Source organism: Pongo pygmaeus, chromosome 1 (assembly GCF_028885625.2).
Source record: "Pongo pygmaeus isolate AG05252 chromosome 1, NHGRI_mPonPyg2-v2.0_pri, whole genome shotgun sequence".
Classification (NCBI taxonomy): domain Eukaryota; kingdom Metazoa; phylum Chordata; class Mammalia; order Primates; family Hominidae; genus Pongo; species Pongo pygmaeus.
In genome coordinates this window covers 129,523,636-129,542,550 of record NC_072373.2, presented here as the reverse complement: position 1 = coordinate 129,542,550, position 18,915 = coordinate 129,523,636, and the positions used below count along the sequence as shown (strand labels likewise).

Sequence of the window (18,915 nt, the reverse complement as noted above, 5' to 3'; positions counted from 1 at the left end):
AAATACAGCAACATTGTGATATTCCAGTATGTGATTATTGATGTTCTATAGGGCTTTCAGAAAATGCCTGGAACTATAAAGCAATTGGTGTTTGACTTGGTATAAATAGAACACTTTTCAACATCTTGTCATGCTGTGCCAGGGAGCCCTTTAATTACAAATGCTTAAAAAATTTTGTTAAAGTTTTTATAGAAACTTAGTGAAATGTTCCTATTCAGTTCAGTTGTGGTAAGAGCTCCTAACTATTGAGTGCTAAGTACGTTCTTTTTATAGATCAAAATTATAGACTCTTTTTTAAAAGGGGGAAGCTGCTTTAGTTTCAGAGAAATTGGAAAATTTCCTGCACCTCCTTTTTGGTTGTGAGTGTGAACAGGAGCCTAAGTGAGGGAGCCATCCGGGTCTTTGCACAGTGGGGAGCAGTGAGAGAGAGTGTTGTCTCCATAAGGAAGGCCCTTTTCTCTCCAGATAGACACCCAAATTGGTGACTTGAAGGAAGAACTCTGGAAACTCACTGGGCTCTGGCTTCTGCTCCAGGATGTCACCTGTGTTTTATCTATATGGTTGCCTATAGTCTTGCCAGGCATCTAGGGAATTAACAATGATAGGCACTGGGTGAAATAGAAGGCAAATTACTCAGAAATCTTAATCACAAAGGGAGAGCCCCACTGAGACCAAAATTAAACCTCACTCTTCTAAAGAACATTGATGTTTGATCTGGGGCAAGAGTTCCTTCAGATTAAAACAGAACACACACACACACCTCATCTAATGAAACAGAGTATGAATACTTCTTAAAAAGGAAGGGTTAGCTGGGAATGATGGCTCACACCTGTAATCCTAGCACTGTGGGAGGCCGAGGAGGGCAGATCACCTGCGGTCAGGAGTTCGAGACCAGACTGACCAACATGGAGAAACCCTGTCTCTGCTAAAAATACAAAATTAGCCGGGCGTGGTGGTGCATACCTGTAATCCCAGCTACTCGGGAGGCTGAGGCAGGAGAATCGCTTGAACCTGGGAGGCGGAGGTTGTGATGAGCCAAGATCGCACCATTGCATTCCAGCCTGGGCAACAGCAGCGAAACTCGGTCTCAAAAAAAAAAAAGGAGGGGTTAATGGGAAGGAAATGTCAGACATCTGTAGACACAAAATTGTTGTTTTGGTGGGAGGAAAAACTTTTTTTTTTTTTGTATAAAGCACAGATTTACATAAACAGATATGCAGTCTATCTGTGACAGTGAAATTTCATGGGGACTGATTAGGAATAAAATATCTAAAGAGGCTCCTGGAAGGAACAATAATGTAAAAAAGGTTGAGGAACACTGATTTAAAGACATACATTTTTCATATTTTAACATTTCTGAAATTAGAATGGATCTTAAAATTGATGGCATGTCATAGTTTAATTTTTTCTTTGTTAGTGGAACTTACATACTACAGGACTGTAGTTTTAGATTTGCTGAAATGCTGTGTGCTCCCAAGTACTGGGAGATAAGAGAAGACTACCTTTATTGTTTGATCAGGGAAAGCTGACAAAAGGTCCCCTCAAAAGCAGAAGATTCTTGAACATTTAAAAAATGAAACTATCAATGTTCCCCTACTTTGTTTTGTTTTACACACGCACACACACACACACACACGCACATGCACACAATTTTTTTTCTTTCTTTTTCTAACTAAATGTTTTCATGGATGAAGTCAACATTGTACCAGTTTTCTAGGTCAGAAATGTCACTTACCTATAACTTTCCCTGTGACCCAGTCCTAATGGATTTCTAATTCAGCTTTACCTCTTTGTTGAAGTTGCTCACCCTCATCCCTTTCCACCCTCATCCCAACCCCCCAGCCACCCTTGCTTCCCTGCCCCAGCCTTCCATCTCATCTCTCTTGCGTCCATCTCTGGCTTTTCCACTCCAGCCAGTAATGCTGCTGCCAGAGCCATTTGCTTTTTATCACATCACCTTCTCGCCCCCAAATCTATGGCAGCTTCATTTTGCCCTTTTCATTGTTTAAAGAAAAATTGAGTTTTATGTGATAGCAGTTATGTTTATTAGCTGTTGATAATATCACAATTGAATGCAGAGCAGTTTCTGGGCAAGGTTTGATTTCAGTGTTTTTGTGGGAGCATTTGCTAGACTTTATATTTCTTATTCTGTTTCATTCTCTTACAGCTGGTCTTGGAAGAACAGGGACATTGATAGCCTGTTATGTAATGAAACACTACAGGTTTACACACGCTGAAATAATTGCTTGGATTAGAATATGCCGGCCAGGCTCTATTATAGGACCCCAGCAGCACTTCCTGGAAGAGTAAGTATATTGTCCCCATTGTCACATTATATCCTGTTCTTGATCCTTTCGCCCTCTTGTTCCCCTGGTTGTGGACCATGTCAGCTTGTGGTTATAAAATGGCTGCATTGTTAAGAGAAGTGTGTGCCTCTAATAGAATATTGTTGATTTGACAGCTAATGCAGTCTAACTTTGTACCTTTTATATCTCTTAGATCAGGTGAGAGTGAGAAGAAAATCACAGAGCCATCTCTGCCTACCCTTTTTCTGTCATTTTCTATGTGTGATCTGGCTACAGTGCAATTTTCTTATGACATCCCACTTGGCACTTTTCATTCTTTTCTTTTGTTTGCATGTCTTAAAGCATAATGGGAAAAAAAACCACAATTAAGGTCACTCAGTGATTTTGGTAAGATTGCTGGTCTCCTGACAACTAACTAAACTGCTGATGTAGATACAACTTATGAATATACCCAAGAAGTTACCACAGAATAAAAAAGGAGGAGAACTGAGTTTTAGTTCTGGCTCTGCCACTAACTAGCTTTATGACCATTATTTAGAAGAATACTTATGTATTCACTCATTCATTTATTCCCATAGCCATTCATTCATTAACTTTTTGTCCAGCCTCAGCCCAAGAGAGAGAGATTTAACCTGTAGGACACAATCCTTTCTTCTTAGAATGTTAGAACGTATCTTAATGTACTCATTAATAAAACGAGAAGATGAAGTTAGTACTGGTTGATCTAGGTCCAGCTCTAAAATACTATCTATTAGTGATATCTTTTACTGAAATTTCATTTTTTTTTCTTTTTATGCTGGGTTGACTCTATTTTATTTTAATTTTATTTTTTTATTTTTTGTAGAGACGGGGGCCTCACTATGTTGCCCAGGCTGGTTTTGAACTCCTGGGCTCAAGCAATCCTCCCACCTTGACTTCCCAAAGTGCAGGGATTACGGGTGTGAGCCACTGTGCCCGGCTGATGGCTCTCTTTTGAATAGCATTCTTTTCCATATAATTATTTCTTTCCAATTTAAATATAATTATTCCTTTCCAGTTTTAATGATCATGATCTTGTGTGAATTCGTAAAGAAATGATCATGAATTTCATAGGAAGATGCCATAAGTAAACTCTTAGCATCTGAAATGATTAAGAGGATTTGAGCCTGCTGAGGAATTACTTACTTTAGTTGCCAATCCTAGAGGTAATAACTGATTAAGAAGTGCTGAAAAATGAGCGGTTATACTTTAGCTTAAAAGAATGATGCAGATGTATAATGATTGCATTAGAAAAAATATGCAAGGACAGGATCATTACAAAGACAGGGATTTCTCTCTTTTTACCTGTGAGGTACAAATAAGATAATTCTGTTATTTTGGAGCTTTATTCTTGATCAGATTCTCATTGTCTTCCTCTATTTCTCTGTTTTGTATTTTATGTGCCTGTAGCCTGGAGCTTTGTGCCATGTATCTGCCAGGTTCTCATTATACTAATTACTGAAGTTGAAGAAATGGTCTTAGGGTTAAAAAACCAAATACTCCTAAGCCTAGTTCTTCAAGCCATTTAATCAATGTCTTAAAATTATTGCTTGTCATTTAATAGATATCGCTATACCTATTGCCCCAGGCATTCTGCTAAGTACAGCTCGCAAGGTGAGAATATAGCAGAGAATTCTACCAGTCAAGGTCACCTAGCTTTCTCAGGGTGTCAGATAACACAGCCCTCATGTTTCATGGCTGCATACTCCTTCCAACCTCTCTATTATACTCTTTCTCTCTGCCATATCTCAAAATAGTAAGAGAAGAAATTAGAGTTATGAGGCAAAGGCACTCTAGGCTGAAGAAAGGCTTTTAAATTTATAGATACTTAAGCTGTATATAAAGAACTCTCAAAACTCAAGAAAACAACTTAATATAAAATGAGCAAATGATTTGAACAGAAAGTCCTCCAAAATGATATACAGGTGGTGAATATTCCTCATGATCATAAACACAGAGTTCCTAAAGAAACATTGCATATCAAATCCAGCTGTATAAAAAAGATAGTACGTCATGACCATCATGGCTCAATATTAGAAAATCAATATAATTCACCAAATTAACACAAAAAGTAGAAAAAATTATATGATTATCCCAATAGATGTACAAAAATTTGACAAAGTTTAGTACTCATTTTTAATAGAAACTTTCAATAAACTAGAAATAGAAGGAAATTTCCTCATTCAGATAAAAATAATCTGTGAAAACTCTATAGCTAAAATTATATTTAATGGTGATGCTTTTCCTGTAAGATCAGGAACAAAACAAGGGTGTCTACTCTCACTACTTCTAATATTATACTGGAAATCTTAACCAGTGCAATGAAAAAAAAAGAAAAAAAAAACTTAGAACTAAAGAGTGAAATCAGTAAGATTGCAGGATACAGAGTCAATTTTCAAAAATTTTAGCAAAATTTTAAAATTCTGCTAATTAAAAGACACACAGTATATGTATCTGACAAAAGACTTGTACACATATATTAACAAGTATAAATAAGCAATTTTAAAAATTAATTTTTGAATGGGCAAAAGCCTTGGCCAGATATCTCACAGAAGGTAATATATGTATATGAAAAGATGTCCAACATCATTAGCCATCAGGAAAATAGAAATTGAAACCACAATGAGATACTATTTTATGTCAACCAAAATGGCAAACAAAAAAGAAGTTTTACTACAAAATGCTGGCAAAGATATGGAGCAACTGGAACTCTCATGTGTTAACCAATTGGTGTATAATTGTTTGGCCGTTTCATATAACGTTAATCTATATTTAACTCTATGACCTAATGATTTCATTCCTAGGTATTTAAATAAGGGAAATGAAAACATTTGTCCACAAAGACTCGTACAAGAATATTCACAGTTGCTTTATTCATAATGGCCCAAAATTAGAAATCATCCAAATGTCTATCAACAATTTATGAGTGAATATATCATAATATGTTCATAAAATGAAATACTAACCGGCAATAAAAAAGAATGAATTACTGATATACTCAACATAGATGAATATCATATTATTGTAAGAGGAAAAAAAAAGCCAGACGCAAAATAATACATGCTGTATAGATAAAGCTCAAGAACAAGCAAAACCATTCTGTGGTGATAGAAATCAGAAAGCAATTGCTTCTGAGCTGTGTCAGGGAAAACTGACCCCCAAAAAAAGCATGATGGAACTTTCTAGAGTGTTGGAAATGTTCTGTATCTTATCTTGGGTTGTGTTTACACAGGAGCACAATCAGTTGTAATTCCATATACTAGACTTAAACAATAAGAAAATAAAACCTAAAAAATTATACCATTTACAATGTATCTGGTAACTTCAGGTTAGAGATATGCAATATCTCTACACAGAAAACCAGAGAAATTTTTTTATTGAGAGAAATTAAAGAAGATATAAATAAGTGAAAAGATAAAGATTATCTTGAATAAAATCAAAGCTGGAGGATTTACACTCCCAGATATGGATTCATTTTAAAATTGCAACAATTATGATGTTGAGGTATTGGTGTCAAGACAGACAAATTAACCAATAGAATAGAATATAAAGTGCAGAAACAAATTCAAAAATATACAGACACTTGATTTATGGTAAAGGTGACATGTTAGAGCAACAGGAAAAGGTCTTTTTAGTAAATTCTGCTGGGTCAACTGGATATCTGTATGGGGAAAAAAAAGAACCTTGGCTTCTGTCTCACAACCTATTTTTTAAAGGAACTCCTGATGAGTTGTTGATTCAAATGTGACAGAAAAATCAGTGAAGCTTCTGGAAGATAACATAAAATAATGTATTCATACTTTGAAGTTAACAAAGATATCTTGAGTGGTACACAGAAAGCATTACCTATAACTGAGTTGAAATTGTAAATTTCTCTTCATCAAAGACACTATTAAGAGAGTGAAAATGAAAACCACGAGAGTAGGAGAATATTTTTGCATCACATAATAATGGGCACTGTACTTGTACCCAGAATACTTAGACTCCTACACATTAACAATAAAAAGACAATCTGATAAAAAATGTGTAAGAAACACGAAAAGATATTTCATAGAAGAGAATGTACAAATGGCCAATAAACATACGAAAAGCGATTCAACCTCATTAGCTATTTCTTATCTTTTGGTACACCTGTCTGTTGGACATATACCTGTGAGTGGAACAGTTGGGTATGTGTGCATTCAGAGTTAGAATTATTAAACAGTTTCCAAAGTAGATATGCCTGTTTATGTTCTCATCAGCAGTGGTTTGTCAGTCTCTTAAATTTAAGCCATTAGATTTTTTAAAGTGGTAACTTGCTTTATAGTTTTAATTTGCTTTTTCTTGATGACTAAGGTCAATCTTTGTATATTCTAGATACTAGTCCTTTGTCTGGTAAATGTTTTTCAAGTTTTTTTTCAGTCTATAACTTGCCTTTTCATCCTCTTAATAGGGTCTTTTACAGAATAAAAGTTTTAAATTTTGGTGAAATCCCTTATATCACTTTTTTCTTTTTGATATTGTCTAAGACTCTTAGTTTAGCCCTAGACTCAATGATTTCTCATATTTTTTTTTCTAAAAAGTTTATAGTTTTACATTCACATTTAAGTCTGTGATGGATTTTGAGGTTTTTGTTTATTTCATAACGTGTGAGACTTAGGTCAAGCTTCTTTATTTTTGGCCTATGCATGCCCAGTTGCTTCAGTACCATTTTTGTTGAAAATTCAGTTTCTCCACTGAATTTTTTCTATAGCAGCATCAAAAATCATTTGGATATATTTGTGTTGATCTATTTCTTTGTTCTCTATTCTGTTCCATTGACCTATGTGTCTCCTTCTTCAATACCACACTCTCTTGATTACTGGACCTATATAGTGAGCTTTAACATTGGAAGAGTGATTCCTTCCACTTTCTCCTTCTTTAACAAAATATTCTTAGCAATTCCACTTTCTTTTCCTTTTCATATAAATTTTAGAGTAAGACTGTCTAAATCTACAGATAATGTTTCTGGGATTTTAATAAGAAGTATGTTAATCTTCTATATCGATTTGAGGAGAATTGACATCTTTACTATTGTTGAGTCTTCTAATCCATAAACATGATATGTCTTTTCATTTATTTAGATCTTCTTTGATTTCTTTCATCAGCATTGCATAGTTTTCTGGATGCAAGTCCTTTTTTGTTAAATTTACACCTAAGTACTTTTTTTTTTTTTTTAGCAATTATAAATGGTATTTATGTCCATGTGTTCATTGCTAGTATGTAGAAATACAATTGATTTTTCTTTTTCTTTCTTTCTTTCTTTTTTTTTTTTTTGAGATGGCGTTTCACTCTTTTTGCCCAAGCTGGAGTCCAATGGCACGTTCTCGGCTTACTGCAACCTCTGCCTCCAGGGTTCAAGTGATTCTCCTGCCTCAGCCTCCCAAATAGCTGGGATTACAGGCACGTGCCACCACGCCCGGCTAATTTTTTGTATTTTTAGTAGAGATGGGGTTTTACCATGTTGGCCAGGCTGGTCTTGAACTCCTGACCTCAGGTGATCCTCCCATCTCGGCCTCCCAAAGTGCTGGGATTACAGGTGTGAGCCATCCTGCCTGGCCACAATTGATTTTTCTGTTTATTTTGTATCCTGAAACCTAGGAGTTTTGTGTGGGAGTGTGTGTGTGTGTATATATATGTGCAAATTCTTGGGGATTGCTTTTTCATCCACAAATAGGACAGTTTTATTTTCTTTCTAATCTATATACCTTGTGTTTCCTTTTCTTCCCTTGTTGGACAGGCTAAAATTTCCAGCGCTGTGATGAGTAAGAGTGATAAGAGCAGACATCCTTGTTGTGCTCCCAGTCTTGGAAGGAAAGCATCCAGGCATTCACCTGGATTAAGTATGTTAATTGAGGTTTTCTATAGATGTTCTTTATCAGGTCGAGGCGGTTCCCCTCTATTTCTGTGTTTCTGAGAGTTCTTATCATGAATGAGTGTTGAATCTTGTCAAATAGTTTTTTGGCATTGATTGATATGATCACACGATTTTCTTCTTAAGACTGTTAATATGGTAGATTACATTGATTGTTTTTTGTATATTGAAGAAGGCTTATGTCCCTGGAATAAACACCATTTGGTCATGGTGTGTAATTCTTTTTATATATTGCTGAACTCTGTTAGTTAAAAATTTTTATGTCCATATTTATAAGTAACATTGGTTTGTAGTTTTCTTTTTTTTGTTCTGTTTTGTCTGGGTTTTGTGTCAGGATAATACTAGTTTCATGAAATGAATTGGGAATTGTTCTTCTCTGTTTCCTGGAAGAGGTTGTGAGAACTGGTGTGAATTCTTAAAATGCTTGGTAGAATTCTCCAGTGAAATTATCTGGGCCTGGGGTTTTCTTTTTAAAATTATGAATTCAATTTCCTTAATAGATTTAAGGCTATTTAAATAATCCATTTCATATTGGGTGAATTATGGTAGTTTGTTTTTTGAGGAATTAGTCCGTTTCATCTAAACTGTCAAATTTACGTTTGTAGAGTGTTTTTTTTTTTTTTTAAAGTATTCCTTTGTGTTTGCAGAGCCTGTAGTGATTTTCTTAGCTTCATTTCTGATGTTAGTAATTTGTGTATTTTTTTTCCCTTTGTCAGTCTCGCTAGAAGTTGGACAATTTTATTGATCTTTTCAAAGAATCAGCTCTTTGTTTCATTAATTTTCTCCTTATATTTTTGTTTTTAATTTCATTGGTTCATGTTTTTATATTTATTATTTCCTTCTGCTTGCTTGTAGTTTTCAGTATTTTGGCAATGTGTCTAGGTGTGGATTTCATTGGAATTATCCTTTTTTGAGGTTTACTCAGCTTCTTGAATGTTTAGGTTTATGTCTTGTCAAATTTGGAAGGTTTTCAGCTATTATTTACTTAAGTGCTTTCTCAACCCTGTCCTCTTTTTCCTTTCCTTCTGGAACTCTGTTGACATGAGTGTTAGGTTTTTTGTTGTAGTCCCAGGTTTTTTGTTGTAGTCCCACAGCTCTCTGGGACTCTCTTCATCATTTTATGTTTAGTTTATTTTCTCTTAGTTATTCAGATTGGATAGTTTCTACTATTCTATATTCCCCTTTAGAAATTCTCTCATCTCTCCATTCTGCCATTTAACCCACTCACTGAATTTTACATGTTGGCTATATGCTATTCTAAACTTCTGTTTGGTTTTCTTTATATCTGTTTGTTTGCTGAAACTTTCTATTTTGTCAGTTGTTTCATGTATCTTTGTAATTGTTTGTTGAGGCATTTTTATCATGGCTACTTTTAAATCTTTGTCAAATTCTTCTAACATCTCTGTCATCTTGGTGTTGGCATTTAGCGATCATCTCTTTTCATTCAGTCATTGTCAATGTGAGAAAATGTTAACCTGGACATTTTCCTAGTATGTTGTGAGACTCTGGATCTTACTAAAACATTCTGTTGTATCTGGCTTCTTACACTGCTTCAGCAGGGGAAGGTGGTGGCAGTTGGGTTGGGGGGCAGGGGGTTGCCACATTGCTACTACCAGGTGGAGGCAGGAATCTGGATTCTGTACTCAGCCTCTGTTGATGTCCAAGGTTGAGGGGCTTCTTGTTGCTGGTGGGTGGAGGTGGGAGTTCTAGTTTCCCATCTGGTCTGCACTGACACTGTGATAGGGGTCACCTTGTTACTGAAGGGTGTTGGTGAAAGTCTTCACTCTCCACTAGGCCTCCTGTGACACCACTCCAGCTGACAGGGGAGGGTTGCTGGTCACTGCCTGGTTGAGGTAGACTTCCAGGTTCCACCATTACTACCTTAGTGAGGAGTGGGGTTGAAATTGGGGGATCTCATTATCTGACTCCCAATTTAGCCTTCTTTGACACTTCTGTGGTGAGTGATTGACAAAGGGTATAGGGGTGCCTACCTGTAGCCTGGCAGCATGGAAATCCAGGATCCCCTCTCAGTCTTTGCTGGCTGGCAGGGTTAGGGCCACAGTTTATTTCCTGTGGAGTTTGGCTGGAGAAGAGCAGTTGTTGAAATGTTTTGTTGTCTACTAGGATACCCTTTTCGTGTTCCTTTGACTAGACAGAGCAGGCTTTTCTTTGGGCTTTAAAAATATCAGCTCTGGGCTGGGCACGGTGGCTCATGCCTGTAATCCCAGCATTTTAGGAGGCTGAGGCTGGCAGATCGCATGAGGTCAAGAGTTTGAGACCAGCCTGATCAATGTGGTGAAACCCCGTCTCTGCTAAAAATACAAAAATTAACTGGGCATGGTGGCATGTGCCTGTAATCCCAGCTACTTTGGAGGCTGACGCAATCAATTGAACCTTGGAGGTGGAGGCTGCAGTGAGCCGAGATTGCGCCACTGCACTCCAGCCTGGGCAACACGGTGGGACTCTGTTGGAAAAAAAAAATCAGCTCTGTTGGCATTTTTGAATCATTATCTTCTTCAGCCCTAAGACTAGGCTATGTAAGGCAAAAGGAAAACTCGAGGAACTCACCACCATTTTGTTACTTAAGTCTCAAGGTTCCAACCAATCTGCCTTTTTCTTTTCTATTTTTCAGAGTGTTGTTATTTTTTTTTTAAATATATATAGGATTTTAAATTTTACTTATGGGAAGAATAGGGAAAAGTACATCTACTTCATTTTCCAGAAATGGTGTTATTGCCTTATATTTTAAGGTAATTAGTCTGCCTATAATTTTTGGCATGAAATCTGCTGTGGCAATCTGAATAATGTCTCCCCAAATACAGGCATATTTTAATCCCTGTGAACCAGCTGTGAATGTTACTGTATATGGAAAAAGGGACTTTGCAGAAGTGATTAAGTTAAGGATGTTGATGCGGGGAGATTATCCTGGATTATTTGGGTAGGCCCAATATAATCACAGTATCCTTAGAAGAGGGACCCAGGAGGAGCCATTTAGAGGAGAAGCCGATATGATGACTGAAACAGAGATTAGACTGATGCACTTTAAAGATGGAGTGAGGAGCCATAAGCCAAGGAATATGGGCAGCCACTGTAAATTGAAAAAGGCAAGGAAACAAATTATCTCCTCAAAGCCTCCATATGGAACCAGCTCTGCCTACTGTCACTGCTTTAGCTCAGTGAAACTGATTTCAGACTTCCGACTCCAGATCTGTAAGAAAGTAAATTTGTGTTCTTTTAAACCACCACATTTACGGTAATGCTTTACAATACCCATAGGAAATTAATACATCTGTTTTGTATAGACAGCAAATATGTACAGTAGGAGGTGCAGATTCTAGTGATGAACATGCATATTCTGAACTTCTCTTATTCATCATACTTTCTAATTTGGAGTATTTAATTCCAAATACTCCAAATTAGAAAGTATGATGAATAAGAGCATATAGAGGAGTCGTGTGACTTAAGTGTTATTTAAAGAAGCTTGGGTTGCAACAATATGTAAGGTGAATTGGGTGGATGGAGATTGGAATCAGAGAGGCTAAAAAAGAGACTATTATCATCCATCTCAGAGAGACAAGGACTTATCAAAAGTGGATAGAATTTGGACTGAAGATTTAGAGATGGGTACCAGGGACATTTCAAGAAAAAAAAAAAAAAAAACCGGGGCTTTGAAGACTAACTAATGATCGGAGAGACGAAGAGTATGAAGTCAATGATGACGCAAAAGCATGAATAAGTAACGTGTTCATTAAGCAAGAAATAAGAGGGTAAAAACGTTTTCTGTTAGGTTTTCACCTGTCAAAAATGACTGAACAAGTTAAAGTGATTGTATTCTTTTAAAGGTGAAAAGTCAATCAGTGCTTTTTAGAGAATGTTAATTCCAAATCTCTGACTTTAGAAAGGCTGGTTTGTCACATCCTCCTAGTCCTTGAGGACCAAAATATGTCCAGGTGCTTGATTGCCATGTCTTAAACAAGCAGCCCTCTTATTCACTGGCAGTAAGAGAGATGTTTATTAGCATCCTTTTGAGTTGTTGATAAATTTATGTATTGGCTGACCTCTCCTTTGTTACAGTCTGAAATTTTATATTTAAACTTTTAAAGGATATAAAGCTCTCTATTTGCAAAACAACCATCAGGTGTTTTTCTTCTATTTAAAACTGAAGTTCTTAAACCAAAAATACCATTCTGAATCCCAAATGTGTCTTCTATCAAACATCCTCAGGGTTCTTAAAATGATGTAAAAATACATCTTTTTGTTTTTGAGCCAACTCTGGACTCAACGTCCTCAGAGACAACCTTTAGAAGTATAAAGGTGGAGTCAGGCTGCTTTTACAATTTGGTTGATTCTATTTATTGAACATTTACTGTGTGAATGTTCCCCTGACCTTGGGTATCGTTATCTATCTGTGATAGGTAACCTATATCACAGATAGATAGATCTATCTGTGATAGGTAACCTATATCACAGATAGATCTATCTGTGACCTTGGGGATCATGATCTGTTAAAGCTTTCATTCATTATAAAGGGATCATTGAGGGACTAGTGTTGGGCTCCCACAGGGATTTTCAGCTCACAGAGATCCTTTACTTATGGGGCTCAATATGGCATTGTTTTTGTTTTACATTTCCTTCTGAGACAGAGAGAGCTCACATAAAGCCTAAATCTGGCTCTTGCAGGAAGTTTTGTCTCTGTAAAGCAGAACTTCCATTTTGAATGAGGTTATCTTTACGAAGCACAATATTATGGTTGAACTCTTTTTCATTCTTAAATCCATAAATCAAAAATTCCCCTGTTCTACTTTATTACAATAGATGTTTTCATCAGCTTCTACTGAGTTGGATATTTCCAGAATTCTAACTTTGTTGCAAGCCTTCCATTGTCTTCAGTGTTTCTCAAACATGAAAATGCCTAGGAATCGTTGGGGGATCTTGTTCAGTGCAGTCTCTGATTCGGCAGGTCTGAGGTGAGACCTGAGAGTCTGCATTTCTAACAGGCTCCCAGGTGATGTGCTGCTGCTGGTCCCTGAACCACATTCAATAACAAGGGTGTTTGGCTCATCCTTACTCTGTAAATAGCAACTTAGGCTACATCTTAATTTGGTGCCAATAGTATTGGTAAGTTTCACAATTGGACTGAGCTAGATCAGAAATTAATAGTTAAACCATTGCTTTTTTATTTCAGGAATTAGCAAAAATAAGATGAAAAACATCTGTTTAGAAAATGGAAAATGCTTGAAAAAGTCTAACAATAATGGTTTGAGTTTTAGTTGAGATTGACTTCTATCATTTCCTTTTTTAAAAAAAATTATTATTATTTTTTAAATTTCAGTAGCTTTTGGGATACAAGTGGTTATTGGTTACATGGATGAATTGTATAGCAGGAACTCCGAGATTTTAGTGCACCCATCACCTGAGTAGTGTACATTGTACCCAATATGTAGTTTTTTAATCTCTCTTGTCCCCGACCCCACCTTCTGTGAGTCTCCATAGTCCATTATATTCACTCTGTGTGCCTTTGCATACCTGTACCATTTCCTTTTATGGTTTTCTTTTAGATACATGCAGTAGGTCAAGGAATATAGGCTAAAAAATTTTAATTATTTATTTTAAGGATTTAAAATTTTGTGTTTCCTAAAATACAGAAATTATAATCCGAAATACTATAAAAATCAGAATTTAACAAAACAAGATACTGTGTTTTATTAGAATTACAAGCATACTGCATAGGTTTGAGTTTACACTATTTACTGAAAATGACATTTTCGTAGTAACACTCAATTATAGAATTTTCTGATTTTCTTTTCAACAGTTACTGCTGCATTGTCTGATCCATTTGTTGACTGCCAGTTGACACTGGAACTACTGACTAAGCAAAAATAAAATCCTAATATGGGTTCAAGTATTAAGGATAATTAAGTATGTATCAGAATCTTTGGCAGTGGTTGCATCAGAAATTTATTATTAAATACTCATGCCAGTTATTACTCTAGATAGAAGACTGACTTTTTAAATTAATGTTTTATTATGGTAAAATATGTATAACATAAACCTTACAATTTTAACCATTATTATATGTATAATTCAGTGACTTTATATATGTTCACAATGTTGTGCAGTCATCACCACTATTTCCAGACTGTTTCATCATTCCAAACGAAACTTTGTACCCATTGAACAATAAATCCCCATTATCTCCACCCCCTACCCAAGTCCCTGGAAACCTCTATTCTACTTTCTCACATTATGAATTTGCCTGTTGCAGATTCCTCATGTAAATGGAATCATTCAATATTTGTCCTTTTGTTTCTGGCTTATTTTACTTAGCATATTTTCAATGTTCATCCATGTTGTAACATGTATCAGAATTTCTTTTTGATAGCTGAATAATATTCCATTGTATGTATATATCCCATTTTATTTATCCATTCATTTGTTGATGGACATTTGAGTTATTTCTACCTCTTGGTTATTGCGAATAATGCAACTATTATGAACATTGGTACACAAGTATCTATTTGAATCCCTAGTTTCAATGATTTTGGGTATATACCTAAAAGCAGAGTTACTGGATCATGTGGTAATTCTATGTTTAACTTTCTGAGGAACTGTAAAACTGTTTTCCTCAACAGCTGTGCCATTTTTCATTCCCACCAACAATGCACGAGGGGTCCAGTTTCTCTGTATCCTTACCATGAATGGTTTTTGTTTGTTTTGTTTCGTGTGCTCTGAATAAAACTACATGAAAAGGGTTAGAGATGGGGGAAAAAGTATTGTAAGCAGTAAAAAAGTAAGCAGTAATATATTAGGCTTAGTTATGAAGTTTGCATTTTGGCATGACACTTCAATGATCTAGCTTCTGATTGTAGGGTTCTATACCTAAGCTAGATTTAGTTAGTTGAATCTTTTGGAGAATTCCCTTCCTCAGTTTTTTCCTTCTAGCTTCATTTTCTAGTATGTTTCACAATTAACTGCCTTCCCTTATACTTTCAGAAATTCTCTAAACATCTTCCTAGTGAATCTTCCACTTGTACCGCAGCATTTGAAGAACTCCTTGAATACCTATTGCCTTCCCACCCCCTGCATCTTGGTTACTGCTTCCCTTCTGTTTTCCTTTGATAGCAAGGTAGACCATTTTGTTAGCCCACTTCTTTAGGCCAGGAACTGTCTCTGTTTCCATAATAGCTCTGGGCTGGTGGAATAGAAGGTACACAAAACAGATTGGTACTCAAGTCATGGCTAAAGTAGGCCTAGGCCAAGCTAGAGAGTGGGTTATGTTTCTATTTGAAGTGACCAAATAGTGGCTTTGGATGGACTTTGGGGTCAGGGTTGGGTTTTTTGGGAAAATTGTCCAGGATGGAAGAAGGATAAAGATAAAGAGTTCAGTTGGTGTGGAGATGGGATTAGGCTGGGCTTAGGGAAGTGAAGGAGGACAGGTCAGCCACACACAGAAGCCTGCACAACAGCTTCCATTGTGTTCTGGACTCAGAACTAGGAATATTCACTATAACAGTGTGACTGACTTGAATTTCATTAGAGGAATATTAAAAGCAGATGTAAAAAAAGACCTGCGAAGGCTCTAGATCAGAATCAACTGTAACTTGGCTCATAATAAGCCAAGTTATTTAGTTATTTTCTTATGTCTCATGCCTGGCTAGCCTAAACCCAACTAACCCGGGGCAAGCACATGGCTGGAAACAAGGACCCCAGCACTGGCTGTACTTCTTAAGCCTCTATTCAAACCAAGACACATCTCTTCCTGTCATTTTAAAGCACATGCCCTATTAGCAGAGGGTCAGTAAATTTCATGCTGTCTTAGAAAATGCACTATATTCTTGGAGAATGTGCTTTGAGCTGGTGTGTTAGCTTCATAAGATTTGATTTTTAAATACTAAATGCTTAAAAATACATGTTTTACTTCTTTTGTTTGAGATGAGGCTTTTAGGGAGTAATAGACACCACAATAAAAACTAGCATGGTTTGCATTTTCAATAAAAAGGAATTTGCGTGAAGTGCTGCTTTTTCTCAAGAAGCTCTTGCATACAGCATTGCTTAGCAACACACAAATCAGCTCTGACACCTTATTCATCTTTAATATTCAGGTTCAAATCAAGCCTTTCCAGAGATGGGACAGATTGCGTCTTTCAAACCAAGCAAGTGAAAGTTGTCACTTTGTAATTTTCATCTTTAAGTTGGCAGCAGCATCAGAATTTTCATTTTATAACTTCTTTTGGAATTGGAATTTTTTTCAACTAGCCTCTTATGTCCTTCTCCTCTGTTCTCACTTTGTTTTTTATTCCTAAAGACCCTTAAAAGGTCTTTCCTGTATTTTTGGGATCAAATTTAAATTCCTTAGGATGACATGCAGGGCCCATCTCTCATAGCCTCTGCTTCAGCCAAATTAAACAATTCATGTTCATAAACATGCTGTTTTCTTTGATATCACTATTTTTCCAGCCCAGATTGTTTTCTTTGCTTGGCAATACTCTTAGCTGGGTAAGTCCTGCTCATCTTTCCAGATACTTCTGGAATGTTGGGGAACTTCTTTTTGATTTCTTCAGATTGTGCAAGGGGCCTCTTTTCGTGAGGTCCTGTGCAAATCCTGATCATAGGGTTTATAATATTGGACTTCATTTGTTTGCTTTTCTCATCCTAAACTAGAAATCCCTTCTTGAGAGACAGGGATTCAGTCTTTCATCCTTATATCCTGTCCTTCCTGTGTGTTTCATTTATCTGAATTTCTCACTATTTATGACAGAGCTGAATCTTCTCTTTTTTTTATCATGATTTTTATTCTTTTCAACCTAACTCTCTCTCTCTCTCTGTATATATGTGTATATACAGAGAGAGCTATCAAAAGATATAGAGATCTATATATATATTTTATTATACTTTAAGTTCTAGAGTACATGTGCACAATGTGCAGGCTTGGGAGGCTCCATCCGTGTTCCATAAATGACATGGTCTCATTCTTTTTTATGGCGGCATAGTAGTATTCCATGGTGTATATGTACCACATTTTCTTTATCCAATCTATCATTGATGGACATTTAGGTTGATTCCTTGTCTTTGCTATTGTGAATAGTGCTACATGAACATTTGTGTGTATGTGTCTTTATGGTAGAATGATTTATATTCCTCAAGATACATACTCAGTAATGGGATTGCTGGGACGAATGGTAATTCTGTGTCTCACTCTTTGAGGAATTGCCACACTGCTTTCCACAATGGTTGAACTAATTTACATTCCCACCAACAGTGTATAAGTGTTCCTTTCTCTCCGCAACCTCACCAGCATCTGTTATTTTTTAACTTTTTGATAATAGCCATTCTTACTGGTGTGTGGTGGTATCTCATTGTGGTTTTGATTTGCATTTCTCTAATGATCAGTGTTTTAACCTGAATTTTATGTGATATGTGAAATCTTTGTGAGAAAGTATTACTCAATCCTGTTGCTTTAAAAAAAACCTATGTTCTTACTCATGGCATCTCCTTGATAATGCTATTATTTCATTGGATGTTGATATTTTTTATGACAAACCACAGTGTTTTTAGTTTAATTCTATTCTGTACAGTATATTATAGGATAGAAATAAAGTGATTTTATGGGATAGTTTATCTTATAGGAAATGTATGAAGGTGATCCCATCAATAAAAATAAAATCCTCAGAATGTCATTTTGCTTACATATTTTAAATTATCTTCGTATAACTTTGAAAACAGTTGTGATTGTGACTTAATGAATGAAAGTTTATACATGAACTTCAAACACATTTTCTTTTCTAAGGACAATCTAATTGAGGATATAAGCCTTGCTTTTGGATTCTAAGAGCAGGTTTTTAAAGTTATGTGTGAGGGCCTTTCATGGTATCACCCAAAAGTAGGTATGTAATACTTTTTTGGGTAATATCTCCATTTAACTCAAGTTCTTTCATGTACAGTTTTGAGTCCAGTTATTCTCTCTGTTTTTATAAATAGGCATATCAAATTGCTATTTGAGAAATTGAAGATTTCAAATTTATATTTAAAAGACAAATAGGCTCATAATCTTTATTGCTGTAGCATTTGTTCTAAACATCTGAGGACTTCAGCAGTCAACTATATAGACAAATATTGGAGGATGACATTTGTGTTTAATATAGAACCTTATTTTGGCTTTTTGAAAGTGACTTCATTGTTCTTTATTCTAAGATATCATAATCTTTCTAGTTTGATTTGTAAATGCTTATTTGCTAAATCTTTTCCTTTATAAGACATCATACCTTTGAGATGAGAGTAGATTGTTTTAAAGATAACTTTTTCTTGTCATTTTGTTTTGTTTTGTTTTGTTTTTTATACAGAAAACAAGCATCGTTGTGGGTCCAAGGAGACATTTTCCGATCCAAACTGAAAAATCGACCATCCAGTGAAGGAAGTATTAATAAAATTCTTTCTAGCCTAGATGATATGTCTATTGGTGGAAATCTTTCAAAAACACAAAACATGGAACGATTTGGAGAGGTAAGTTTTCCCTAGGAAGATTCTATCTTCTTAAAACTGATGTCCTGCATTTGTTTCTCAGTTGGACCTATATAACATAGCAGTGTCTTTTCTCTGGATGCCGCGAGTACCAAGTTTTTAGTTGTAGAGTCATCCATCTATATAGCAAGAAGCAGAGGAAAGAAACCAATTGCCCTTAAAAAAAAAAGCTATAATTTA

General features: G+C 35.9%; 1 protein-coding gene across 5 annotated transcripts in view; it reads left to right on the top strand.

Annotated features, from left to right (window-relative positions):
- The window catches only part of CDC14A (cell division cycle 14A), a 176,352-nt gene that overhangs the window by 120,514 nt on the left and 36,923 nt on the right, over positions 1-18,915 (top strand). For all 5 annotated transcript variants that reach the window (XM_054474809.2, XM_054474813.2, XM_054474824.2 and 2 more), the window contains exons 10-11: positions 2,168-2,306; positions 18,558-18,717. In XM_054474809.2, coding sequence (XP_054330784.1) covers positions 2,168-2,306; positions 18,558-18,717 — 299 coding nt within the window. The remainder of the gene's footprint in view (positions 1-2,167; positions 2,307-18,557; positions 18,718-18,915) is intronic.